Source organism: Centrocercus urophasianus, unplaced genomic scaffold (assembly GCF_019232065.1).
Source record: "Centrocercus urophasianus isolate 14NV4802_14NV808 unplaced genomic scaffold, USGS_Curo_1.0 seq_15, whole genome shotgun sequence".
Classification (NCBI taxonomy): domain Eukaryota; kingdom Metazoa; phylum Chordata; class Aves; order Galliformes; family Phasianidae; genus Centrocercus; species Centrocercus urophasianus.
The window spans coordinates 5,852,703-5,880,041 of NW_024884697.1; the positions used below are offsets into that span (position 1 = coordinate 5,852,703).

At 47.0% G+C, this 27,339-nt stretch overlaps 1 protein-coding gene across 5 annotated transcripts in view; it reads right to left on the bottom strand.

Annotated features, from left to right (window-relative positions):
* Window positions 1-27,339, bottom strand: part of FRMD4A (FERM domain containing 4A) — a 205,058-nt gene that overhangs the window by 115,470 nt on the left and 62,249 nt on the right. For 4 of the 5 annotated variants that reach the window (XM_042816296.1, XM_042816293.1, XM_042816294.1 and 1 more), the window contains exon 2: window positions 9,587-9,652. In XM_042816296.1, the coding sequence (XP_042672230.1) occupies window positions 9,587-9,652 (66 nt within the window). Of the gene's footprint in view, window positions 1-9,586; window positions 9,653-23,645; window positions 23,697-27,339 lie in introns of those variants that run through there. The other variant, XM_042816297.1, reaches the window with a different exon arrangement.

The window sequence follows — 27,339 nt, forward strand, 5'->3', positions numbered from 1 at the left end:
TGTAAGCTGGGTAATGTGGCTTAGACAATCAAGCCTGGCATCCTTCATTCACTGTCAGCTTCATGTTTGTTCAACACAGTCCAATGGCAGCAATAATGAGAAATGTTCCATCTTAAAATGCTAGAAATTGGAAATGCACATTTTCTACCTTGGATTGAAAGAAAATCTGCTATTCTACCTCATGTGTCTTTTTTTTCTTCTGAGCTACACATTTCTATATTCAGTATAAACTGAAATCATCAACTATGTACAATATTAGTTTCAAAAGCTGTTCACTCAGACCGTGCTGTGCAGAAATAATTTTCTATTTCTATTCCCATTGGAATGGAAGTGTCTTGGAAGGCATCTTTTGTCTTGTGCCACATTTGGTATTTTCCTACCTGAATTCACTAACTTGTCTTGCCAGAAGGATGTGAAATGGGGAGTGAAGCAGAAGAGGGGTCTGATCTGCCCACCACCTTGATGCTCAACCCATTTTGTTCCCACCTTTATGCCTGGCAACTAAGCCCTGCAGTTGCCCAAGGGGAGAAGGGAGCGGTGTTGGTTGACATGGCTCTGTCCATGGCTGGAGCAGTACTTTGGGGCAACAATGACATATTTCACAGCCACTGTGGGGCAAGTGCAGGTTATGAACAATAGCTCCACTGAAGTCATGGAGCAGCTGAGCAGGGCAGAAACAATTGTGAATGTCTGAACTTCATCCAAGCAATTGTAAGAGTTTTTCTCTGTGATGGAACCACTAGATGCAGGTTCTGCAATTTCTGTGTGAGTGAGTGCGCAGTGGAAGGGTACCAGGACAAGTCAAACAGCTGATGCTTTACAAAACTTACGGGGCTAACTCAGAACAGGAGATTTCTCCCTTCATTGGATGCTTTACTGGGACAGTCATCAGCACTCCCAGTGAGCATGAAAGGCTCCATAATTGCTCAGAATTAAAGGTATCTGACAAATTTTAGCAGAACAATGGAAAAAGAATCACTGAATATTTTCACCCATATTTGGTCAGCTGTAAAGAATATCCAGCTCTCAGCACATGCAGTATAAATAAACATATGTCTTCAGCTTATCTGCCTCCTGACAGCTCACGGATAGCTTCGCAGCCTGTTTTAGTTTAAATGCAATTTATTCTGGAAGGCTGATAATAGGGATATTGATTATGCAGGCCCTAGGAAATCACACCTACATTTCACTGCATGGAAGAGTGTGATTGTCATTCCCTGTTTATTTTCCTATGAGGCTGTGAGCACTTTTCTGAGGGACTTCATTCCCTGAGGCTCCTGACATGGCGCCTAACAGATGTGCAGGGCTTGTTTATGGGAGTCTTTCAATGTCCAAGAACATAACCAGTTTAGAAACCAGCACGCAGCTTGGAAAGTGCGGAATGTGCAGCATTACTATACCAGGTAAGTGCCATCCCCTCCAGTTAACCTCTTAAAGATATGAAATGCCTTCTGCCCTTCTCCTTCCCTAGTGGCAAGGTGAGCCAGAATCTGACTCATTCTTTGGGGTCACTTTGCTGCTGGCAGCCATTGCCTCCTGCCTCTACTTGTCTCATCTTGCCAATCGTCTTCCCAGAGACCTGCAGGTGGCCAAGGAAAAATCTGGAGGAATCAAGCTATCCCTGCTGGGTTTCATTAATTCCCAATCTTGCCTTTCCTATATGCAGCCTTCCTTTCTCTAGAGCTGCTTTATTCCAATGACCTCTGCTGCATGTACAGATCCTCCTGGAGGCTCTCCATGCTCCTTGTCCATCTGGGCTAACTGCTGATCCATGCCCTGATGCTTTGTGCCTCTCATCCTTCCGTGCCTCTCCAAATCCTGCCTCTGTGAAACCTCACCACATAGCATGAGCTACGTTCCCGGTGTCTGAACTTACAGCATTGCTCTCTTCATCAGGGCCATCTTTTCAGTGATGTTCACATAGCACTGGGACTATTTCCGTCCACCTTGAGATGATGTGGTTACCCATGGAGAACCTGAGGAGCATGGAACTCCCAACACATCTCAGATCTGCTGGCCTTGGACCAGTTGATTGGGTCTCCATAGCCACATTGGCCTTGCTGGAGCCAGGGTGAACAGCAGAAGCTCTTCCATACCCAGGTTTCTGGGTCCTGCTGAGAATTTCCTTTTGAAGTGCTTATTTCACCTCCTGTCCCATAGCCCTTATCATAAAGTCTTTCCCCTTGAGAAAATCTTCTTTGCCACGTTCATCCTGCCTGAGATCCCTCTTGGCTCTTAAGCCAAATTGTTCGCTCCCTACTTCCGCACATCAAATTTCTTGCTCTTCTACTCCTATGCTCTTCCATTTCCATTTCCAAGGAAATCTTTCCTCCCTCCAGGCTGGATGTCTACAGGCTGCTGTATTCACTGGAGCCTAATCTGAGAATTGAAACCCACAATCTACCAACCAGAAGGGTTTAAAATCCAAGGAAATGTTCTGCCTTCTACTCACTGGCAGTCTGCTGCTCCTGGTTGGTTCCTCATACTGAGAAGGCACCATATGTATTTGTCAACCATCAGTGTTTCCTTCGTCCCCCCATGCAGCTACTGTGCCCCCCCAGACTGACCCCAAATGCTATGCAGACCACGGATGACAGTGGTGGATGCTTTCTGAGGGCATTTATCAGAGCTTGCAGCGAAGATCAACACAATCACAGCTTTCAGGCTAAAAGACCCAGATCTTTTAGTCCATTTTTCATGTAACTGTTTGGTAATGTGTTGGAACAGGCTGCTTAGGGAAGTGCAGTCATTATCCCTGGAGGTGTACAAGAAAAGCATGGTGTGGAACTGGGGGAAAAGAGTTAATGGGCATCATGGGGACGGGTTGATGGTTGGACATGACGATCTCAGTGGTCTTTTCCAAACTAATGATTCTATGAATCTATGATTTTATTTACCTGGTCAAAGGCAATATCTGTATATCGTGCTGAGGCCAAGTCTGCAGGACATGAACTGACTACAAAAGCCAATAACACTCCCAGCACTATGTTCCCTTCAGAGCAACAGTAAACCTACTTTCCTAATGCTACTTTTTGATGAACAGCCAACTTTTCAGTCAAAAAACTCTGAATTCTTCACTTAGCAAGCACACAGACCCAAATCACCAATCTTGACTCCCATTTCCCTATTTGCAGAGCAGTCTCTTTCCTCCATCCCTCTCCATCCCATGGTGACCAAAGCCAGGAGGACATCCGCCCCATTTGCCATTGCTCTCACTGGACTAGAGATGATCAGACTGCTCTAACGGTGATTCAAGAGTCAGGAAAAGGCCAGGAGAAGCCTTCAAGTGGTTCATCCATCACGAGAGACAGACTGCGGTGAAGGCTTTTCTTGTTTTGTTGATGGTTCTGAAGTTTCAAAGCTGCAGACCTCAATATTTTCTAGTGCCAAAGATGCCAAAAATCTACTTTGCAATTTTCCATAAACTGCTCAACTACACTCTTGCTCTTGCTGTAGTTTTTGTTTCTGAAATTAGACATATCAGAGCCCTAGAGCTGCAGTTTGGGAACACAGATCTGAACATCACTTTAGCTCTGATCAATTTAAAATTACAGAATTTATATCAAATTTTGGATCAAGCTTTAATTTGACTCAGATCTATTTTTTGCACATTTCCTCAGTGCAAAGGACTGCATTTGGCGAGATTCACAGCGAAAAACTCCATTTGAGCTCCGTCAGCTCTCCAGTTATTTCCCTTCTCTGCAGAAAACGTACATTTTTTCTTTCAAATGGGTGACAGGCCACCACACGACTTCCAGAACCACTCTGAGAACCACTATGAAGCCATCCTGTAAGATGAAGGGACATTTTCTATTTGCTGTGCTGCAGCGTAGAGGCTGAGTGGGAAGAGGAGATGCAGGGAGCCTCCCCCCACTGAGAGCCAGCCCATCCCCACACCCCATGCCCTATAGGCGTGCCCTATAAGAAACCCCAGCAGTATATTCCTTCTGCAATGGGTGTAATACTCACCCTCACACCCGCTCTCAGAGCTGCCTTCTGCTTCAGTGATGGTTACAAGTGCTCTTGGAGCAGAGCCTGTCTGCACTGCAGGGAGCTGCTGGCTCTCCTGCCTGACTACTGGCACCCAAACGTCTCCATTTACGGTCAGGGCTGTGTGGCTACATTTCTGCATTGGGAGATGATGCTTTTAAGGGGAGGCCAGCTCCCAACGCCCTGCCTAGAGCCAGTTTTGGCAGTGGAGCAGGGCTGGAGCCCCTCTTCTGCAATCTTTGTGGTATCCCAAGGGGTTTCATCCCATCCTCGTGCTTGTTTTTCTTGCTATGAAGCTGGGACACATCACTGCAATACTCACACAAATACAGTACTCAAAATTAAGTGCATTTTCCTAGTAGGTGCCACCCTCAATACCACCTGAAGGGGAACCTCTGCAGTCTTTCCACCTTGCCAACCCAGGTAACCACCCTACTTATTGATGTGCAAAAGTGAGGCAGCAAGAAAACACTAGTGATCCCCAGCTGATTGCAATCTTCTGACCATGAGTAATACTAAAAATATTGCCAAAAACTCCAACAGCATCTTGGGAGGGGATGAGAACATTTTATTCCTCTTTATTACCATTATTGGTGGAGTCAATGCTCTCAAAAGGTGCTGTATAATTCCCCAAGACTGAGAGTGAGGCTGAGTGTGGAGGAGCAAAGGTTCCTGGTTCCTTGGCCTGAGCATCTCCTCCAGAACCCCCACACTGCTTTCACCACTCACCGGCTTTTGGTCTGACTTGGAAGCATCTCCAAACTTGGAAGCTTACTCCAAGCTTAATAATGACTTAAGAAGTGATAATATGGACTTTCATGTGGATTATCCACCCAAACACCCATGGAGTAGCGTGGTGATAACTTCCACATCCCTCTCCTTGGCCCTTCCAAGTTGGGCTCAGTGCTCTTAGGGAAAAATCAAACTCACAATATTTCCTCTGATCAAATTTCAGACCCCACAGACAGCTCTGCTCCAAGCCACGAATGAGTTCTGTTCCTGCAATAACTCTTGCAGAGAGAAAAAATTAGGAGGCTTAGCACTTTTGGATGCCGATGGCTGGAGCTGCGAATGGATAACGCACCAGCAGCCAGCACAGACGTGGTGAGGATGTGGGACTCGGCCAGCACGGAAAAAACCATGTTTACAAAAATCAAGATGAAAAGGAATGAAGAGCCAATTATGCAAAACTCTTTAAATAAAGCAGTGCAAGCCTGTCCCGTGCAGCAGACAAATGACCCACAACCACATGAAAATAATATAATGGATAGCAAGGCTGAGAGCAGGGGATGTGAGAAAATCCATTTTCTAGGAGCAGGGAAGAGGACTTGCTTGCTGAAAAGGATTAGCTGGATAAAGCCAAAACTTTCTAAAAAAATCTCTTGCATAAAGATCTAAAGATGCATCAAACAGCAATAGGAAAAGAACTGCCTGTACAAAGATGTGAGGAGCCACGTTCTGCTCCTGCTCACAATGAAAATGCTGTCAAAAAAGTCTTATGTAAACTTGCCACACACAACACATCATCAACAGACATTTATCAAATGAAACACATACCAAATGCAACTCTTCATAATCCTAAGTCAAACAGGCTTTGAGTTTCAGACCCTCAGGAAGAGATTTCCATATGATTCTCCTCTGCTGAGTTTATGACTAAACCTTCTGAATTTCAGCATTTATCTGACAAAATGCCCTGGAGAGGGCTCTCCTTTATCCTCCAAGCCTGTGTCTGTACCCTTCCTGAGCTGCTGCTCTACTGCTCTGCAGCCACCCATCTAGGGGGAAAAAAGCTGTAGTCCAGACCACTTGATTGCCTAAAGCAAGGATGGCTTCACTGGTGGTGGTAACTCAAAGTCCTGTGTGCTATGTGCCATCACCCAAGCATTTGCAGCAGGGCTTATAAATGCTGCCTTTGAGCCAGAAGCTGACTTTTGGGGCTCTGCAATGCAAATAAAACAGATGTGCCCGAGGGGGTCCCACCAGAAGCATCTGTGTGGCCGGCCTCCCAGCTCTTTGTAGTTTGGGAAGAGGATCTGCGGTGTTGAAACGTTTCAGTGTGGTCTGGAGGAGCTGTCAAACGGAGCCAAGGCCGACTCCTGCGAGCAGCCACAGGATCATTTACCACTTGCCATCCTCCTGCAGACTGAGGTATGGTCCTTGTTAACCATCCAGTCATATGTTTCAAGAGCTGTATTCATAACCCCCTGAGTCTGATCGCAGCTAATTCGCAGGCAAAAAGGAGTATATTTGCTTAATGCACTGCTCTGTGCAAACATGCTGATTGTTCCCAGATGCATCTGTTTTTACCCAACAGCCCTCAGGCAGCAGCAGAGAAAATAATTTCAGCTCCCTGGAGCCAGTGGCCGAAGCAGTTTCAAGATGCGCCAGAAGCCCTCCCACATCTCTTCGAGGGAGCTGTACCCATCTCAGTCATTCCATCAGACCCAGCTCCTTCTGCTGTTTTTTGCCATCCTGAAATACAGATTTCTGTTCGTGCAGCAGGATCTGCAACCTTCCTGTAACTAGAGCATGTGAGATCACACACAAGTGCTGCAAGGCTACATAAAGCCCAAACCAGGTAAGGATGCTATTTTAATCTCATCCACAGTGAAGAGATCAGTTCAACTGATTCCCAGCAGTCTTCCTTAAACGTGCCACAACAGCATGAAATTTGCTTTGGAAAAGCTTCCAGGAAAGGTTGAGGTTGATTGGAAGGGACATGTTTTACATGGGAATTTGAGAGCTCTCCTCATGAGCAGTGTAAGCCAACACAGATTACTAAGGCCCAACACAGTGATGGAAGAATCTCTTCCATGGCATAAGCCAAGAGATCATCCCTCATCAGCCTGTGGTGAGATATCCATAGATAAACACAGCTTTGAAGCGGCAGCCAGAAGCTCTGAGTTGGATGAAGACTGTATTTACAGCTATGAGAAAAGCTGATAACCAAAGCAAAGGTGCTCAGACCTTACAAAACTTTTATCTCCAATCTCAGCACAAGTTCTGAGCTGAACAGATCAGCTGGTGAGGTTTTCCTTGGCAAAGAGCACATCATTCTCATGGCTGAATACTTCCCACTCCGTGCTGCTGCCTGGAGCAGACCATCCTATGACCCCCCCCCCCAAAGCTGGCAGCTTTGCAGGAACACCAGTGTTTTGCCCATATTTGCAAAGAATCAGTATTGGAGACACGAATCCAAACATCCTTTTCCTCCGCAGTCTGCTCTACCCCAGAGTGCTGTATTTGCTATATCTGTGAGCTGCCTCTGCTCTAACAGCATCATTTCTCCAGAAAAGCACCTAAGATGCCTTAGTGGGCAATCCTGTGCACACATAGCAGGCACTGTTTTCAGAGCTGGGTCAAGCTGTGTGCAGCAGAGGTGACTGCATTTTCTGGACATGAATTTTTCACACTCGCACCTCCTGGCTTTCCTCATTCATACATTACTTGAGAGCAGCAAAAAAGATTTATTGCGCAAATAAAATTCAGCCATGGGTCACTTGCAGACTAGTTAGTGTGATTTACAGAGCAATTCATGTCCTATATTGATCACTAGAAATTCCCACTGAAGGTGTGATCAAACGCTTAAAAAAATACATCACGTGAGCAGTTCCAGTGTTTCCCAACCCAGCCTCCTCCACTTTCATTACCAGTGCAGCTATTGTGTCTTTCCTGTATGCACAGTGCTATTGAGAATAGCCCCAAACAAGAAACTGGGCAGTGCAGCTTGTATAGATTCCTGTGATGTATTCAGAGGGCAGTGAGGCACTGGCATTGCTACCCAGAGAAGCTGTGGGTGCCCCATCCGTGGAGGTGCTCAAAGCCAGGCTGGATGGGACCGTGGGCAGCCTGAGCTGGTGGAGGAACTGAGCCCATAGCAGGGGGCTGGAGCTGGGTGATCTTTAAGGTCCCTTCAAACCTAAGCCATTCTGTGATTCTATGATTATTGGTATTGCAAGCAATGCTTTAGCAAAGCCATACTCCAAAAAGCAATGCAATTCTCATGCAATTAAGAAAAACTTCAGAGATATCTCTATGAATCAGGAAGCCAAGTGCCACATCCTTGTAATGGATGTGCTTATGGCTGTGCCTATGGATGCAATACAAAGTTGGACAGAAACCCCTGAGCTATCTGCAAAGCCTCAGTGAGGCGGGTGAAAGCTTGTGCAGGAATGCTCACTGTGCAGAATTTGGCACCACAGAATCATAGAATCCTTTGAGCTGGAAGGGACCTCTGAAAGCCATCTAGTCCAACTCCCCTGCAATGAACAGGGACAGCACAGATCAGGTTGCCCAGGGTCTGATCCAGCCTGGCCTTGAAAGTCCCACATCTCTGAGCAACCTGTGCCAGTGCCTCACCACCCTCAGTGTAAAAGATTTTTTCATTTCCATTGTTCTGTCATCACAGACCCTGCTAAAGAGTCTGTCCCCTTCTTTCCTGTAGCTCCCTTTTAGATACTGAAAGGCTGTTCTCTCTGGAGCCCTCTCTTTTCCAAGCAGAACACCTCCAGCTCTCTCAGCCTGTCCTGTTGGGGAAGGTGTTCCGTCCCTTGGATCATTCTGTGGCTCTCCTCTAAATGCAGTCCAACAGGTCCATGTCTGTCCTGAAGACTCAGTGGATACCATGGGTATGGCATTTCACTCTAACTAATGAGTTATAATTAATTATTGAGCTATTCCCCTTCCAGCCCATGGCTCATGGCTAGCACCTGGGTGCACTCTGACCGCACAGCCCAGCGCACACCGCATGTCTCAGGGAGCTGTGGGATTCCATCTTTTTGGTCATTAAGGACTCAGGACCTCACCACCCTTAGCATTTTGTTAATGATGTTTTTAAGCAACTTTCCAGCAGTGGGGCTGAACATGCTTCCGGCGATTCATGGCACCTCCAGCTATCCCTGTTCAGATTTCCTCGGGTGGGATCCTGCTCCCCCAGCTATCAGCTGCATCGTGGTTCTGCAGCCATGGGAAGTTTCATTTCCTGCTTCTGGGGCTGCCCAGCAGCATTTGCAAAAAGGAAAGGCATTCTTCTCATTCTTGCTGTTAACCTGTTGGTGACCCCTGAGGAGTGAGCCAAAATTGTCGGGAAGGCTCAGGATGTGGCAACATTCATGAGCCCATGGCCAGCACCAGAATCTCATTCTCCTTCATTCTCTACTATTGTTACTTTTTAAAATAGGAGGATAATTTACTGATGTATTTTAACGCATACTTGTGTTTGATTTTTTAGCCGTTGGAGTATCTCCAATGATGTCTGCCCACGGCACCAGCACTGCATCCTGAGCATCATACACCAAGTTTAGTGGCAAGAAACGGGATGGAAACCCAGGCTGGGGGTACTGTAAGAAGATGTAATATTTTGCTCCGCTAAGTGACATAGTAATAGCATCAAAAATGACCTGACCTGCTTTTCTGTCCTAACAGGGGGGACTGGGACTGTTAGCACAAAGCCCTTCCCACAAGCATGTTATCCCTGATACAAATACAGCTCTGCATGCAATCTCAGCATCAAGTTGCTGAGAAAACCAAATGAAAACCTTTTCCTCTCCCTTTTTATCCTGGACTATTTGGAGATGGAGAAACATGCAGTTCCTACCTGGACGAGGAGCTCCAGCTTCCTGTCATCAAGGAGGTGCACTTGGCATCTGCGGCCCTCCGTCATCTGCAGGAGAGAAGAGACACGTGGCTCAGGGCGTGTGGCTTTCTATCTTGGCATGCTGTGCGACTGCTGCCCTGGGCCGGCTGTTCCATGCCCACCGCCCTCTGGTGCAGACCTTTCCCTAGCACCCCCTGCCCCTCCCCTGGCGCAGCTCCACGCCGTTCCCTCGGTCCCTGTCGCCGTCACACAGAGCAGAGCTCAGCGCTGCCCTCCGCTCCCTGGGAGGAGCTGCAGCCGCCGTGACGCCTCCCCTCAGCTCCTCTGCTCTGGGCTGAGCAAACCCAGGGAGCTCAGCTGCTCCTCACGCACCTCGCCCTCCAGACCCTTCCCCATCTTCGTAGCCTTCCTTTAGATGCTCTTTAACAGCTTTATGTTTTTAATTATTATATTGGTTCACCGGTGCTAACATATCAGTATGATTTATTCCAACTCTTAACATGTACGACGGCATCAATTACAGTTTTATGTATATTAAGTTGCTTCTTCCAAGGTACTGTGGGTTGAGGTAGTGAGAAGTAAATGAGCTATTGCCTGAGGGAACGCCTCTACGGTCAGCCAAGGCCTTTCTCAGCTCTTGTGAAGAGGAACAACTTTGCTTTGCACAGCCACGGCTCCAGGCTCTGCCCCTAAAGCCTTCACATACACACACAATCCCACTAATGGGATAAGAGCAGTCTAAGCCTCTTTCACTCTAGGAAATCTCTTCCTCGGCATGATTTGGGCAGCGTTCAGGCAGCACCAAGGCAAACACACATGCCTTGGCCCTGCTGTGCTGCTCAGCGTTCTGGTAACCCACCACACTCCATCCAAAGGACATCCTGAGTGTTGGGTGAGCTGAGGAGACATGCATAGCCTAGGCAGTCATGGCCCATGCACAAGATCTTCATCCTCAGCCATAGAATCATAGATTTACTAGGGTTGGAAAAGACCACCAGGATCACGCAACAGCCCACCTACCACCAATATTGCCCACTAAACCATGTCCCTCAGTACCACGTGTTTTGAACACCTCCAGGAACAGTGACTCCACCACCTCACTAGGCATCCTGCTCCAGTGTCCAACAACTCTTTTGGAGAGGAAGCTTTTCCTAATATCAAATCTGACCTCCCCTGGTGCAACTTGAGGCCATTCTGTCTCATCCTATTGCTGCTGCCTCAGAGAAGACACTGCTTCCCCTTCACCACAGCCTCCTTTCAGGCAGTTGTAGAGAGTGATAACTTCTCCCCTGAGCCTCCTCTTCTCCAGTCAAACAATCCCATCTCCAGCACTACCTTCTCATGCTGCTGGTTGACTCTCCTAGATGCTCCTGTCCTCTTCACCAGTTGTGTCCCATGTCCACCTCCCCACCTCCTGGAGTCAGGACAGATCAGTCCTTGTCCAGGTTCCCAGCCTCTTCCCTATAGCAAAAATTCAGATGTGATAAATACCTCTTCTCATAAGGTATATTATTTGGTAAGAGATTTTCTCTGTAAACTGTTTATTAAGCAGCATTCAGTGTGGTTGTGCAGCTATGGACAAAGCTCAGAGCACTCTGCTTCCATCTCTCTCTCACACCCTTGCTGTCAGAGATCTGCAACATCCCCAAGATAGGGAGTGTGCATTAGTACTGAAGTTTTAATACGTGTTTACCCAAGGCAAGAAAGAAAGCAGGGATTTTCTCATGGTAGTGACACATGATGGCAGGGACAGGAGCACAGTCCAGCACTAACATGTAGCACCAGATCAGTTATACAAAGTGGAAGTAAGAAAAAAAAAAAAAGAACGTAAAAGAAGCAAGAAGGAAAATTGACTGAGGTGATGTTTAGTATTTCAGAAAAAGACATTCCATGCTTTTCCAACCCAGAGTTTCGTATCCTGCTGCTTACATAAATCCCAAATGCGAACAGCTGGTAGCTGGCAGTATCCAAATGTAGTGAAACTGAACGGCAGCACAGATGATCGACAAATTGCAAATTCATGAGCATCACTCACAGAAATGGGGGGAGGAAAGAGGAGTGGAGCTAGGGAAATCATGCTATTTTCACATCAGCTCACCCCCAGCACCTCTGTCCATCAGCAAAACCTTGGTGGCTCTCAAAGACCATGGTAGTTTTTATAGTTTGATCATGCCACTCATGAGCATACTACTCAGGGCAGTACTACTCAGACCACTCGTGAGCATACTACACTTTAATTCTTTAGTGTCACTTTGTTGCTACGCCTCTTAGTGGTTTGAAGGTTTGTGTTACAGGCTACTCACCCTAACCCCTCTCCCCCGTCCTCTCTGTTTTATTATTCTGCCAGGCATTTGAAGCCCGCACTACACGCTTTTCACCTTCATCAGAGCAATACAAGCTCTGCTGGATTGTCAAAGTGGAATGTTTTACAGCATAGCAAGAAGGAACTGTTTTGGTACAGGCTATCCATGTGGAAGATGGTGCTTCTGATGCTTTGCAGTTTCACTTCTCTATGGTATCTGTTACACAGCAACGAGAGACTGAGGAACAAGGCAAAGAATCCCTTCTGCTTCTCTGTGTAACAAGAATGAAAGCCAACACCAGAGCCCTATGGATGGGACTGTGGGACCAGGAGGTCACTAAAGATGAGCTGAGCAACACCAGAATTTGGATAATGGAACTCTGTGAGGAGAGAACTGTGGTTCTCCACACCTGAAATTGTTACCCTGAAAAAGATGGGGGAAGCTGAAAACTATGAGGCACAAAGGCGTGGGTTTCCCCTCAACACAGAAAAGTAAAATCTTAGCATAGAAGAAGCAATAGTTGGACAGAGCGGTTGATAGTAGAAAAGGACACTTGATGTGAAGGGGAGAAGTTTGCTCCTGATCATGTCCCAGTTTTCACTGTGACTTCAGTGACTTAGTTTCCTGTATCATCAGCACAGGCCCCTAGTTGCCCTCTGGAGGTTAGAAGCCATTAGTCTAACTTCAGAAAGTAAAAATTCACGTGTCTAATATTTCCTGACTGTCCTGATGTCCATGATGCTCAAACCAAAGAGATGCATACTGGGCAGGATAGCTGTCCCAGCTTCATCCTACACTTGGATTTTCCATACCTGAAGCCATGCCCTAGTGTTAAATTCAGACAACTCTCCAACATGGGGTTCAGGCTGTAGCATCCACATTTACTCCCTGCACCTCTGACACTTCCCAACAAGTGCGAAGAGCTGGGGCTGTGCTACAGACTCAATGCTAACATTTCACCCATATGACAGAGAGCAGCATTCTTCATATGGGAAGAGGGGCCAGATGCACTTTGTGGGCCAGACTGATCACGAATTCAGATGCGAATTATGCAGCAAAACACACAACAGCTTTTTTGTTTGTTTTCTGAAACTTCTCAGTACGTCACATTCTGAAAACTGTCACTTCTTCTAGTGCCTGTACATGCAGCATGATCCCAGAGTGCTCGAAGAGCTGAACATGAGCACTTTTAGAAAGCTGAGGATAACACATCTCCACACCATACAGACACAGATGGTGCTTGTGAGACACATGAAAATGTGAAGAAACCCATTTGTACAGATGAGGTGGTAGATGCTCAGGAGAGCTGATCACACACAGGGCATCATGCTTTACCTGCGCCCTGGCTTTTGGAGAAGAGTAGGATCTGGGAAGACCTGATTGCTTTCTACAGCTCCCGGAAAGGAAGTTGTAGATAGGTGGTGGTTGGCCTCTTCTCCCTGTAACAGCCACAGGAGAAGAGATAGTGGCCTTAAGTGGGTAAGAGATAAGTGCCAGAGGTGGTTCAGGTTGGATATTAGGAAAAAAATTATTCTCAGAAAAGAGGTGAGGCATTGGCACAGGCTGTCCAGGGAGGTGGGGGAGTCACCATCCCTGGAGGTGATCAAGAAACATAGATGTGGCACTGAGAGACGTGGTTACGGACATGGATTGGACTACATGATCTTTGTAATCTTTTCCAACATCAATGATTCTATGACTCTGCACCTGGAAGAATGATTCTGCCCTCCTTTGCAAGACACTTTGAGGGACGTCAGTGACAAGTTTTGATGTATGAACATGATCATGTGAATGTGCTACAGAAAGCAATTATCTCTCCTGGTTACTTGTGGGATCTTCTGTATCTTGGCTGCTTTTCTCAAGGAAAAGACGTTTTAGTTACCTTTGTCACAAGCAACAGACTTTAAATATCGTTTGGAGGCTCCTACCCAAATATTTACATGACGGTTTTCCTAAGAAAGACCATCTGGCAGCTGTTTTGCACTGCTGCACGAACCACTCTGCCGACTTCCCTCCTCTCTTTGCTGTAACTCCAAACATAGGTTTGGAGCGTTCTATAAACTGTCTGCGGCATCTCAGACGGTTGCTGCACTGCGCTCTGCTAGTCCCCGTGTGTGTCATCTTGTCACTAAATTATCTGCAACTGTCCACAGAACTGCTGCATCCACTGCAAACAGCAAAGGCAGCAGGAAGGAATGACTCCAAAGGGAACCTTTCCCTTTCAAAATGAAAAAATCCTCTTGGTGAAGGCACTGTCACACTAAATAACTCCAAGGCACCAAATGCAAATGCTATTTACAATGGCAGTTCTATAAATACTCGTGGCACGTTTCATTAGCCGGTGACTACAGAAATAAGAGGATACGGTGTTTTCTTCCATGAATCAAATCAGAAATTATAATTGGAGGCAGAAAATTTCCTAAACGCTCACTGCATGGATAGGAGGCAATTACTGTGCTGAGCACACAAAAATCGGTGTCACTCTGCCTGCCGTTTGGACAGACCCGATGAAAGGAGATAGAGAGAGATGACAGCCTGCTGATTAAAGTAAAGCATTAGATTAAACACCCTGCTCCCACTTGACCACTTCTTACTCCTTTCCACCCTGCTTGCTTTCCAGGTCTAAAACCCTCCTGCACACTCATTTCCCTGCTCTTCCCTTTATTAGACAATAATGCTGCAGGCTTATTTCTACCTGAACCTCACTGACTCGAAGCTCTAAGAGTGGGGAGAAAGACAGGAGAAACTCCAGGCAGAGAGACTGCCATGCAGTCTGGATGTGGTCCTCATTTCTACCACTTATTTCCATGAGTCCATCCTAAACCAAAAGTGGGATGTCTGGTCTGTAAATTTTTGTTTGAAGAGGGAGAAGAGTGATTTTATTTTGGCAGAAGACTTATGGCAAAGGCAACATCCTAAAATAAGACAACACAAGTACAAGTGCTTCTCACTACAATGGATAGAAACCCAACAGACAAAACTTCTGCCATTCAAATTGATTCATTCCCTGGGCAGCCTGTTTCAGTCACTCCTTTGGAGAATAATTTTTTCCTCATATCCAACCTGAACCTCCCCTGGCACAACTTTAGGTCGTTATCTCTTGTCCTATGACCGTTACCTGGCAGAAGAGGCTGACCTCTAGCTCACTATACAGTCTCCTTTCAGGCAGTTGTAGAGAGCAGTAAGGTCTCCCCTGAGCCTCCTCTTCTCCAGACTGAACAATCCCAGTTCCCTCAGCCACTTCCCATAAGACTTGTGTTCCAAACCCAACCAGCATTTCCATGGCATTTCTATAGGAGAAATAAAATGTCAGATTTTCAACCACACAGGAGCAACTTGGTTGCAAACAGATCTTTGGAGCAGAAAGCTTAGGCTTGGGAGAGATCTTGTAGATACGGATGGTGCTGACATGACGAGGAGTAGCAGGGTGATTGGTGATGCATAACCAGACTCTGCCTACTAAAGAAGGGTGGGTCTCCCCTCAGGGTACAAAACCTGAGGCTGCGTGAAATACACATATAGTAAATAGCTAGATGAAAGCCAGAAAATACATGCCAGTGACAATGCTGCATCTCCCATAAGATCTGTAGCACCAGAGGAATTTTCCTCCAACATTTTGTCCTATCTCTTGAATAATCCATGTCCATATCCCACTAAGTAGAGAATGAAGAATCATAACATCATAGATTCATCAAGTCACAGAATCATAGATTCACAGAGCCAAGTTTTCCTGGAGCAGAAGGGAAGGTGTGTACATTGGGATGTGCTTGGTGTGACCCAACTGCTCTGTGAGCACTGCAGGAGAGCAACCAGATGAGCACTAAGGAGAGCTGCAGGCTGGGTGACCTGGTGACTTCCCTGTTTTGTCCTGAGAGCTGACAAAAGAGTTCCTGGCTTGCCTGGGGGCTCCATGCTTCCTGAGGGCTCCAGGCAGTTTCCCAGCCCCGAGATCCCCCAGAGAAATCTGCACAGGTTGTTTCTCATGTTGTCTGCAAACAGCCATCAGCAAAAATGTTCTGATTCAGCAAAGCACAGAGCCATGCACATAAATCCCTTTTATTTCAGCGTGACATAAGCAAGTGTTTAAGTGGCTTACTGTATCAGGGCTGAAATGAAAAACCGTCTCCTACGGTCCTTAAGTCCATTTACAACATCAAGCAATAACTCTCAGGCGAACTTTAAAGCCGGGAACGCCGCTTCTTAACCTCCAAACACTCAGTGCTTGAGCCGTGGAGTTAGAGTTAAATGTACTTCCAATGCCGCATTTCAAACCGAGCAGGGCATTACCCAGCAGACGCCTAAATCACCGCTCTGAGAGCGGCTGGCCGCGGCGCTCTGCTCTCAGCCATATCCTGAGATAAGAAAGACCTTTCCTGGACGGGATGGCTTCCTCACTAGAGTGTAGGTTGTGCTGGTTTGTGTCACGTATTGTTTTCTTTCTTAAAATAATACAGATCTCAATCTTCTCAACTGGAAGGAAACCAGGCCATCGTGAACCCGCTCTGCCTTCTGATGTTAATGCAGAAGAGGGCTTTCCCAGTGCATACTTCTTACCATGTTTGACTCTTTCTCCCACATAACTCTTGCTGTTCCCTTTCTTGGCAAGAAAAAACAGTTGGCAGCTTAAAAATATATCCTTCCAAGCAAGATCCTCACCGTCTACAAGGCAGGAGCCAAATCTGAGAGTTGGGCAGAGCATCCTCTAAGCTCTGGAGCTCCCACCAACCTCGGGGAGATGGCACTGGTTTCAGACTAGAGGATTCACCTGCTACAAATGTCTGATATCTGATACCTTACAGACTTGTAACCCATCTGGTACTCAGGAAAACTCCTGAGTTCCACTCCTGTCTTGATATTGAGAAATCTTATCTCAACTGGTCAATTGTAACAGCAGTTCAACATGGACGCTTGCTTTGGACCAGGGCTATTGGTGAAGAAAATGCTAGAGCTCTTAAAGTTCTTTTGTACAAGCAAGTTTTAAATGGATGCTGTTTGCACTGAGCATCACTGTGCATCTTTACTCGAGGAGAAACACATCGGTCCACAAGACAGCATTGCAACCCAAGGGTCACATCCCATGGCAAGTGACGGGCAGGCAGCTCAGGCAGCCCATGGCCTCATCTCACTGAACTGACTGTGGGATGTGCTATTCGTCCCTACTCCAAAGTAATGCCCAAAGGCTGCAAGAGGGGATCAAAATGCCACTACTATGAAATCCATAGCAAAAAAGTCCCCTCATCCCTATGTTAACATGACATGACAGTTAGAAAATCTCCCCTGCTGTAAACTTCCCAGTTAAAACCTCAGATTACTTGACCTGCGTGCAAATTTCTCCTGAGCTAATTCAGCTCAGCCAAGCTGTGCAAAGAACATCTTTATTCATTGAATCAAAGAATCATCTACTTTGGAAGAGACCTTGAAGATGATCAAGGCCAGTCACCAACCTGAACTAAACAGTCTCATCACTAAACCATGTCCGTTAATGCCACATCCACACATCACTTAAATACCTCCAGGGATGGGGACTCTACCATGTCTCTGGTTAGCCCATTCCAACCTGACCATCCCCCTCGGTGTAGAAATTTTTTTTCCCTCCTAGGCTAAATTTATTCTCTAGATAAGAAGCACTTTAAGGTATTGACTGTTGTTTCATCCCATATGTGCACAGTATATACTGGAAGAGTTTCTGCTCTGCTTGCTATACACAAAGTATGGTTTAAGGGAAAAGGATCTAAATTAGCTGCTAGGACTCACCTTTACCAATAGTGAACTCCTTTTACAGGTCACATCAATGTCTCTTTGGGGATTCCTGGTCACTTTCCAATTCACTCCCTACTCTGAACTGTAGCAAAACCCACGAGTCATCAGCATGATGATACCATGCAGTACTAAAGTACACAGCAATTGACAATTACTATATTTCTAAAGCTGTTAGGATGTCTGTTAATCTATCCTACTTTTGACTTTTAATTCCTTGTAAATATATATAAAAACGTTGGCTTTTTTTTTTTCCTTTGGTACAGTTTCACACTTCAAACATGGCATATTTTCAGCAAACTGTTCCAGATATCACTCATTTGTGCATGCAGACAGGGTGGTAATTACATGAGAGCATCCAAGTCTTCTGGGAAAACATTTGTAGGAGGTTTGGTTTAGTTAGAGAAGAGAATAGGACAATTTATTTGCTACTGAAATTTACGTGATTTGCTGGAGGAGAAAAAATCAATGTAGGTTCATAGGAAGATGACCAAATTGACCCAAGGCACTAGAAGCCATAGTATGCATGAAATATTTGTAAGGGACAGATTAAGATTTAAGGCTCAAAGTGTCCTTTTAGCGCTTATTGAGTCTATTGTACCAACTGTATCAGCAAGCACTTCGAGGTGTGAGCAGCGATCGCCCGGATCAATTGAGCCAAGGCATGGGGCTGTGCATCACTCAGTTAGTCTGTAGCAGAGCTGGTCAATAAACTGCACTAAACGGTGTTATGTATAACACATAATAGAAAATGCACTAGCAAAAGTCATTCCAGATGTGAAGGAAAAAAAAAAAAGAAGTAAAACATTAATCTGTATACATAATTGCTTTTTTTTTTTTCTTTCTTGTTTTGAATAACACTGTAAGAACTCATATGCTTCCAGTGTAAAAACATGTCACGGGGTCGTTTCCAGCCATAGCTGAGCATGGGGCTTGGCAGGCACTGGGTGCTCTGAGCCAGGGCTGCAGCCTGGGTCTGGGCTGGGCAGCCAGCAGCTGGGCTGGTGGATACTGACCCCCAACAGTGCTTCACAGGACTTAAAATCGTAGAATTATTAAGGTTGGAAAAGACTACTACAATCATCCAGTCCAATCATCAACCCATCACCCCCATGCTCACTAAACCATGGCCTTCAGTGTCCGTTTATCTTCTGAGTGATGCCAGGACTTTGCATTGCCTGTATTGGAAATGCTTTGCCTGCCTGTGCAGAAATGCTCTAGGGACAGAGAGCAAGATTTAAAAACCAGTTCTCTCTGCATCAACTCATGAAAATATAAATGTGTTGCTCCTGAAACCTATGCAAAGGAGAAATCTGGAATAAAGCTCTCTGCCTGATCCTATCTTTGTTCTGAAAGTCTCTGCTTCTGAAGAGCCAGGAAAGGATGCTCTGTTCTGGAACAAAACGCATCAACTCTTCAGTACTGTGCAGAATCAATGCAGAAGAGCTGAGGATGGAGGCAGAGGAGAGAACAGCCTTGATGCAATGCCTGCAAACTCAGCGGCTAGATCCGATACCTCAGAGCGTTGCTCTCTGAGAACATGATGCCCATTTTGGAGCAGCTTTCTGCCATGTATGCTGTTGGCTGTGCCTGAAAGGCGACATTGAGGAAGAGAGGACATAGCCCAGTATCTTTGCACTTACAGATTCCCCATAGAGTCTCCACTGGTACTCTCAGACCATTTCAGAAAACACCTTATAGGGTGCAGCACTGAGGCCTCCATCCGCCCTGCCCTTGGTAAGGCAAGATGGTGACACCCCTGGTGGCAGATCCAGGGCTGCAAAGCATAGCATGGAGCCCAAAACACTTCAGGCAGTGATTTGTTCCTTTTTTTCCCCTCCAGATTTTCCTGTAGAGCATTGTGAGAGGCTGTGGAAGTTGCCTTGGCAAGCTGTTTGTTTTTCAGCATGCTTCAATGCTGCAGTGTGTATGTGTGTGCACGAGGCATGGCCCTGTATCTCATTACACATCCCCTAAATCATTCTTGCCCCTCTGAGCGCACATTTCACTGGGAAATGAGAGCATCCAGGTTCTCCCGTGGCATAAATACACATGTGGCAGCCACATGTTGTGATGATGGGCAACAATGGACACAGCCAGGAGAGAGACCATCCATGCAGAGCAAGGACAGCACAGAGTTTCTAATGTGGAAAGTCCTGAATCCACTTTATGCTCCCTAGGAGAAATGCAAAGTTTCAGCCACAGATTTTGTGCTGACTCTCAGAGCTGCTCCCTGTGTGTGGGGGCTTTCCATTACTGGCATGCCCTACATAAAACCACTGTGAAAGCAGCAGGGTCATTCTCCTGCTGCTCCCCTATCTGCAGAGCAGTTCCTGCTGGAAGCCAGTGTGAAATATCTCATCTCAGATGGATGGGATGCCAACAGTGCTGCAGTGTGTGTGGGACGGCTGCAGCCACGTTGGATCCCATGCGGTCAGGAAACCCAAACAAAGTTGGATTTATTTTGGTTGGGAGATCTGGGAATTTCTAAGAAGGAACAAAAATAATCCAGCCACAGAGCAGGTTGGCAAGCCCAACAGTCATTGTTGAAATGTTATGTGTTACATGTAGAACTGTACACACGAAGGATTTCTATAGCCCAAAATTGGAGTGTTGACCTCTTTTTTTTTTCTTTTTTCCCCCCCAGCTTTATAGGAGATTTTCAGTGGACATTTTAAGGTAAATTTAGATTAAATGGGTCAATTCACTTCCCTTGTTGTGACCTCAACATCTTTTCCATAGAATCCTAGAATCATTAAGGTTGGAAAAGACCACTAAGATCATCTAGACCAATCATCAGCCTATCACCACTGTGCCCACAAAACCTTGTCCCTCAGATTATTACATTAGGCAGCACCACATCCCCCAGGCAGGGGATGAAAAAGGCATTTTGCTACCCACTTCTTGGGTTTAACACCATCTGAGAACATCATACGAATGGTCAGGACAAGAGAAGAAGGGCAATGTGTTGGATGGAGAAGGAAGCTGGAGGAAATCCTAAACTAGAACATCATCAACTGCACTTAGAATCAAACCACGTCTGCTCCTCTATCTTTGCAATTTAAATTTGGGAAAAGACTAAACTATCAGGTCATGGAGATGCCCCTAGCATCAGGCACAGGGCTTCATCAACATAAATGTGCTCCCAGAAGCTCAGAGCCAATCAAATCTCTGCTCAGAGATAAGGAGAGGAAACCAGCAAAAATCATTTTGGACCTTTCGTGGAATTCATCTCCAGAGCAAAAGACAGGCACTCCAACTAATTGTGTAGCCTTGGAAAATTGTTTGTGGTTTTCTAGGAAATAGGACATATTGAGATTTATGGCTGTGTTGAGGATTAAGTTGTTGAAAGTCTAGGAGAAGGGGAAATAGCAAGGGACGTTATCAGCTGCAGTGGTTCCCAAGGCCATGTTGAGCAATCTGCTGCTGGCTTAGGAAGCCAGATTGCCTGGAAGAGGCTGGGACAGCCTGGGCAGCAGAGCTGAAGGGGGCTAACAAGCAATTCGGCCACAGCTTAATCTTGTCAGACTGCTGGGCCCTGGGGCTGGGGCTGCCGGACAAGCTGCCCTCTTGCTGTTGGAAGGAGAAAGCCAGCAGGAATGGCCAGAGGTTGGCACTGCCACTGACCTTGGGATCCGGCTGTGCCCCCAAGGGCACCCCACCTGGCAGTGAAGCCTGGGGACCTCAGGGAGCCGCCATCACCTGCTCTGCTTTGAATGTAAGACACCTCCAGTCCTTGAGAACTGAATGTGAGCACGGCTGTATAGGCTGTATGCTATGCTCATCCCAGCAATCCAGCCCATTCCTGCTTTGCTGGTGAGAACTGGGTCACACAGTGCCTTACTGCAGCTCCAGGGGACACTGCTGAGCCTCGACCCCCAGGCTGGTTGGTGCTGGATTAACACTTTCTCTCTGTACTTCTCCTGAGGGCCTCACCCTTCTGATAACACGTCCCTTCCTTCTCCTTTGCTCTCCTTCCAGGCTGATTCTTCAGACTTGAGTCTCACCACTACACCTTTCAAGTTCTCTCTAATATAATATTTTTCCCCCCATACAGTTGTACTTTGTCATCTTTTAAGCCACATTCAAGCCTTCTGCTATTATACAGTAAGCAACAGCAGCAACAAGGAGGATGTGTATGACTGTAATTACTTGTGATGGTGTGGGATGAGATGCCATGACTCGGAATGTCCTTCCTGGACCCATGTCCTTGGAGACATCACCCAATGCACTAACTGAAGCCGTTGGCTTTGTTGAATACAACATGATCTCTGCAGAAAATCCTCTTTGCACCACAAAGTACTGCATTGCCCTATGGTCCTGAATGATGCAACGCTGTGACCATGGTATCACCAAATACCAACTCACAGTGTTAATTCAGTAATGAATTCAGACACAACAAGACTGACCACTGGGAACAGTATGCCAGGAGAGAAGGGACACAAGGCATGTCCCCACCTGACACCACCACTCATGGCCCTGAATAAAGGGATCCAATGGCAAGAGCAACCCCCAGAGCCTGAGGACATCCCATCCATGGTTTTCCTTAAACCAAACTCTAAATCCTCCCATGGCCTGGCAGTGGTGTTAAAGCTATCACATGCACACAGAAACAGAGCTTGCGTTGCCTGGAAAGGACAAACCCCAAAGAACTGTTATGCACAGAGGCCAGCGCATCAGCTGCTGCAAATCAAATTAAAACCTTAAAACATTACTTGCTTCATCTTTTTGGAAGCTATTGGAAAGTTGCTCCAGAAAGGTCAGCACAAGCAGCTTGCAGACACCAAGAATTGGATGATCTTTAAGATCCCTTCCAACCCAAGACATTCTAAGATTCTATGATTCTAAACCAGGCAGGTGAACCATTCACTGGCCAGGGCCAGTTTTGGGGTTACAAGGAGGAAGAGACGAGTTATGACCATTTTAGCTCCACCAAAACCTCTCTGGTGCCTGGCAGGCAGGAAAAATGGCACAAACACCCACACCAGTGGTGGCCCCCTCTGCACATGGATGGGAAATGCTCATTAGACCCTGGGGTCCGGTACAGAGGGGAAGGATGGAGACACCCCAGTGTGCAACGGCAGCAACAGAGCTGAGATCCAACCTCTCCATAGTGCTGCCGCGTGCGGCGCGCAGGCACCACACCTCCTTCCTGGCGGAAAGGGAGAGTGGTGCCGAGGTTTTGTTCAGGATGAGGTTTTAAAACCCCAAACCGAAGCAGTGAGATGGGGGGGTTGGTTTCCCCGTGACCTGGTTTGCCTGAGAGAGGAGATCTGCCCACTCACTCCCGCATCTGCGTGTGCTCCATTGCTAAACCGCTGCCAGGGTTATTATTAGAAACAATTGTCTCTCCTGGAAATTCTACACAGAGCCTTGAAACAACTTTTCTCATGCCCTCCCCAGCAGTGAGCACGGTAACAATGAGGCTGAGGAGCCCTCCTTCCACGGAGCGTGTCTGCAAGGCGTGCAGATACACCCAGACGGGCACAGGGCAGAAATACAGCCATTTATTTGTCTTTTCTAATCCCGGATCTGCAGCAACTTTTCTGCTCCGATTTAGCACAAGGGAAGGGAAAAACGTGTTGGGGGCTCTACCCCTCGTGAAGCCCCCAGCTCAGTGTTAAACTTGCTGCAGCCATTTGGAAAGGGAAGGAGCAGTCCATCTTAGCAGGGACAAGCATCCAGATCGGTGGGGGGGGAAACCGCACACCAACCCTTCTCCCCCACACCCTCTGCCCCTAAAAACCACAACCCCAGAAACCTGGTTGCCCAGCTTTTCCCGGTTACCAAATTCAAGGCTGATTTATTTTTATTATTATTTTTTTAATTGGTGGGAGGAACGGAGAAGGAAATCAAAGGGCAGAGCATTTCTCTCCGTTTCAGATAAATGGAGGGAGGGGGCGTGGAGCCGCTCGCACACTGCGGCTTGGGCTTCCCTGTGGGATTGGGGCTGGAAGGGAACCCCGGGGCCTCCCTGCTGCAGACAAAGACCCCGTTACCTTCTTCCGTCCCTCGGCGGCTCCTCAGCTCCGCTCCGGGGCTGAGAGCATCCCGATGCGGCAGCGTTGGAGGCCGCGGTGCTATCGCCTCGCATCCATCTCTCGCACCTCCTCGGCAGCTCCACGGCCCTTCCTCTCTTCCCCGCTGCCCTCCACAGGGTCCCCGGCCTCCCTAGGAATGGGGCGGTACGCAACTGCTTCGCCCCATGCTCCGCTCTGTGACGCTGCAGACCGCTTTCCCCTTCCTTTCCCTGCTTGCCAGCCTCCGGCACCCGGTTCCTGCACAGCCGCCACCGCGCTGCGAGGCTGGAGTGGGAGAGGAGGGAGGAGGAGGAGGAGGAGGAGGAGTGGGAGGAAGGAGGAGGAAGGCGGGAGGAGGGCAGCAAGCGGCAGTTGGCGCTGGGTCGTGTGAAGCAGATGAACCCGGCTTGGGCCTGCCGACATCTGGGCTCCCCCTCGCTTCTGGGAGGAGGAGGAGGATGGCAGGATGGAGGGTGGAAGGATGGAGGAGTGGAGGGTGGAAGGATGGAGGGTGGAAGGATGGAGGGATGCAGGGGTGGAAGGATGCAGGTGTAAGGATGAGAGGATAGTGGAATGAAGGAATGGAAGGGAGTGGGGGTGATAGTTTTCACCCTCTCAAACCCACGTATGGACACCTTGCGTGGATAATGGGGGGAAGATGCTCTGAATGCACACATAGCACTGGCTGGGGGGAAGAGGAGGGTAGTGAGGGATCGGGATGCAACAGAGTGGGCAGAGTGGGATCAGGATGCAACAGAGTGCAGCCCTGGGGCAGCGGCATCCACTGTCTGCCACAGATTCCTCCCTGCACCCTCAGCTGGCAGAGGATGCAGCTGTGATGGGATGCAGCAGTAGAGGATGCTATCTGGCAGTAAAGCATTTGTACAGACAGCACTAGCAATGGCAAGGGTTTGGCTATTTATTAATTATGTCACTCACAGAATCATTAAGCTTGGAAGAGACTTCTAATATCATCTAGTCCAAACATCCACTCACCCCCCACCATGCCCACTAACCATGTCCATCATATATATGTCCACATATATATGTTTCTTGAACACCTCCATGGATGGTGATTCCCCCACCTCCCTGGGCAGCCTGTGCCAATACCTCACCACTCTTCTTGAGAATAAGTTTTTCCACATATTCAGCAGGACCTTCTCCTGATACAACTTAAAGCTGTTACCTCTTGTTCCAATCAAAAAGGGCAATGCATGTTTGCCTCCAGATAAGGAAAAATGTGCTGTTTATCTGATTCAGACAAGTACATCAAGAAGCAATCACACCACAATGCCCATGTGTATGGCTCTGTCTTGTTGTCACCATTTTGCTTTTCCATGAGAGCTTTCTTTCTGAATCTGGGGTTGCTCCCAAGAGGTAAAAACCTGAGGATGCCATTGTGCCACGTTTAGGCACAGACTGGCCAGAAATTGGTTTGCTGTGGGAGGAGAGGTTGGAAGGGAAGTCCTTTCCTTCATTTTTTCTTAGTCAAGGAGAAATAGAATTTTTCCTCTTTGCTCTCTAGGAAGGAAAAACAGCCACTTTCCCAGAGTGGTGGTGGGTAGGGCTGGGAGTCTGGGGTTGTTCCTGGATTTGATCTGCTGTCACACCAAAAGCAAAGACCATGTCAAGAGACAATGCAAGCCCTGACATCTGCTCTTCTGCAACGCATATGGGGAGCTGCAAAGGGGTTTTGGGTGCAGTAGTAAAAAACTTTAACATCAACACAATTCTCTCCCCTTTCTTTAAGGACACAGACATAAAATGGACAAATGCAACCACAGACAGGCTCTCCTGTCCAACTCACTCCACCCAAGAGCTGGCTTTGGTTAAAGGGCTAAATATAGAGGTAGCTCTGGCTGCTGATGGTTAAGAGCAAGTGGTTGAGGTGGCCCAGCTCTGCCCTGAAGGCCATCTAAGGTCAGGACAAAGTGGCAGGAGGCAGCAGAGATACTCATCTCTGCCCCAGGAAAAGCAAAGGGAGTATTGCAAGGGTAAAGCTGTGTCCTGTTGGGGACTGGCTGTTCAGCTCAGATCATGAATGCTGTTTGGGACCAGCAATGAAAAATCCCATTCTCAGGCTGTTTCTCACTAAAATAGGAGGGAAAGTTGCTTTAAAGGAGTGCTCACCATGCAGATGCCTGCTTGTTGTTTCAGTACAGGAATATACCAAAGCCATAGGCTTCACCCTTGGGATAGGAAGAACCTTCACATAGCAAAGCCCCAAGGTGATTTCCCCACCTGTCACCGAATGGCACACACTGTCCCTCCCTAACCCATTTTCCCGTGGCAGGTTCTGCCTCCAAACCCAGAGTGGAGCTGGGATGTGATATAGCATTATCCAGCTGGTGGTAGAAGAGCTCACCTGGAGGATTTAAGTAACAGCAAGAGATTGGAAGCCTCTAATTGGAAACTAATTTGCTTCATGCATAGTGTAAAAAGATGGAAAGCAAGGCTTGCTCTGCCCAGAGCTTCAATTTTCATCTTTCAGTGCACGTGTAGGGAGTTTCATTAAACTTGGCTTGGAATTACAGGTTCCCAGCAAGAGTTCAGCCTCTCTCTTCGGCACTAAGCCTAGATAAACAGGCATGAGTTTTGGACAAGTCTGGAGGCAGCTACAGAGAATCCTTCTCATGCCTTCTTCAGAGCTGGTTTTCTGGTGGGGTTGTCTACTGGAGGTACACAAAGTGATCCCACTACACTCAAAATGTATCTGTGTGATTCCAATGGATCCTCCAATAGCTTTGGGGCATTGGCACCAATAAGGAAGGACCTGGGTCATGGCCCAATTTTGCATTTGCTTAATCCTCTAATTCATGATGAAATATTTGTAATAAAAATAAATTACTGTTCTGAGTAAAGATAGTATTCTATGGGTCTAGCAAGGAGCCTGGAAATGTTTGTTACAACATAGAAGAATAATAGAGCATTGTTTCTATCAAGAGTCTATCACAAAAATGAAACTAGACGGAGTTGTTTGCTCTCAGAATAGGACAAGAAACTCTCTCTGGATCTTCACTTAGGTTCATTGTGCACCTTCCCAGAAACACCCCGTCCAGATCTGGGCTAATTCCTTAGTAGTAAGGAGCTTCCCCAAGCTACAAGGGCAGCAGGGTGGAAGAGAGGGTGAAGGATGTAGACCAACACCTGCAGACATTTGTTTGTGTGTCTATAAGTAGAGAGAAACTGAAACTCTCAGAGCAGATGGAGACCTCAAAACCCACCCCAGCCTCATTAAAGCCTGCAGGTTGGCTGCACTGCAGTGTGGAGGCAACACCTTGTGCTATCCAGAGTTTGCTCTCTTTAGTCCTCTCCCGGACACATGCTGCAGTTCAGATTTCCTCAACAGTATCTTTTCAGGAAAAAGTAACAACAACAGCACACACACACACACACACATACAAAGCATTCGCCTCCTCTTAACATCTTAGCTATAATTCAGCAGCATCAGTGAGAGTGCTTTTCTTCAAGGAGCTTCTGTAATTTCACAAGGTCTCTGGATCTGTCAATACCCAAACAATACAACCCAGTAACAAACATTTAGTCTGGAGGTAGCAGAGCTGCTGTCATTGCAGTGATTAGAAGCAGGCAATAGCTGCATCTCTTTCAAGCTGCTTTGTATCGTGGCAAGACCCAAAGAGACAACAGTAACCCAAATATTTAACTTTCATAT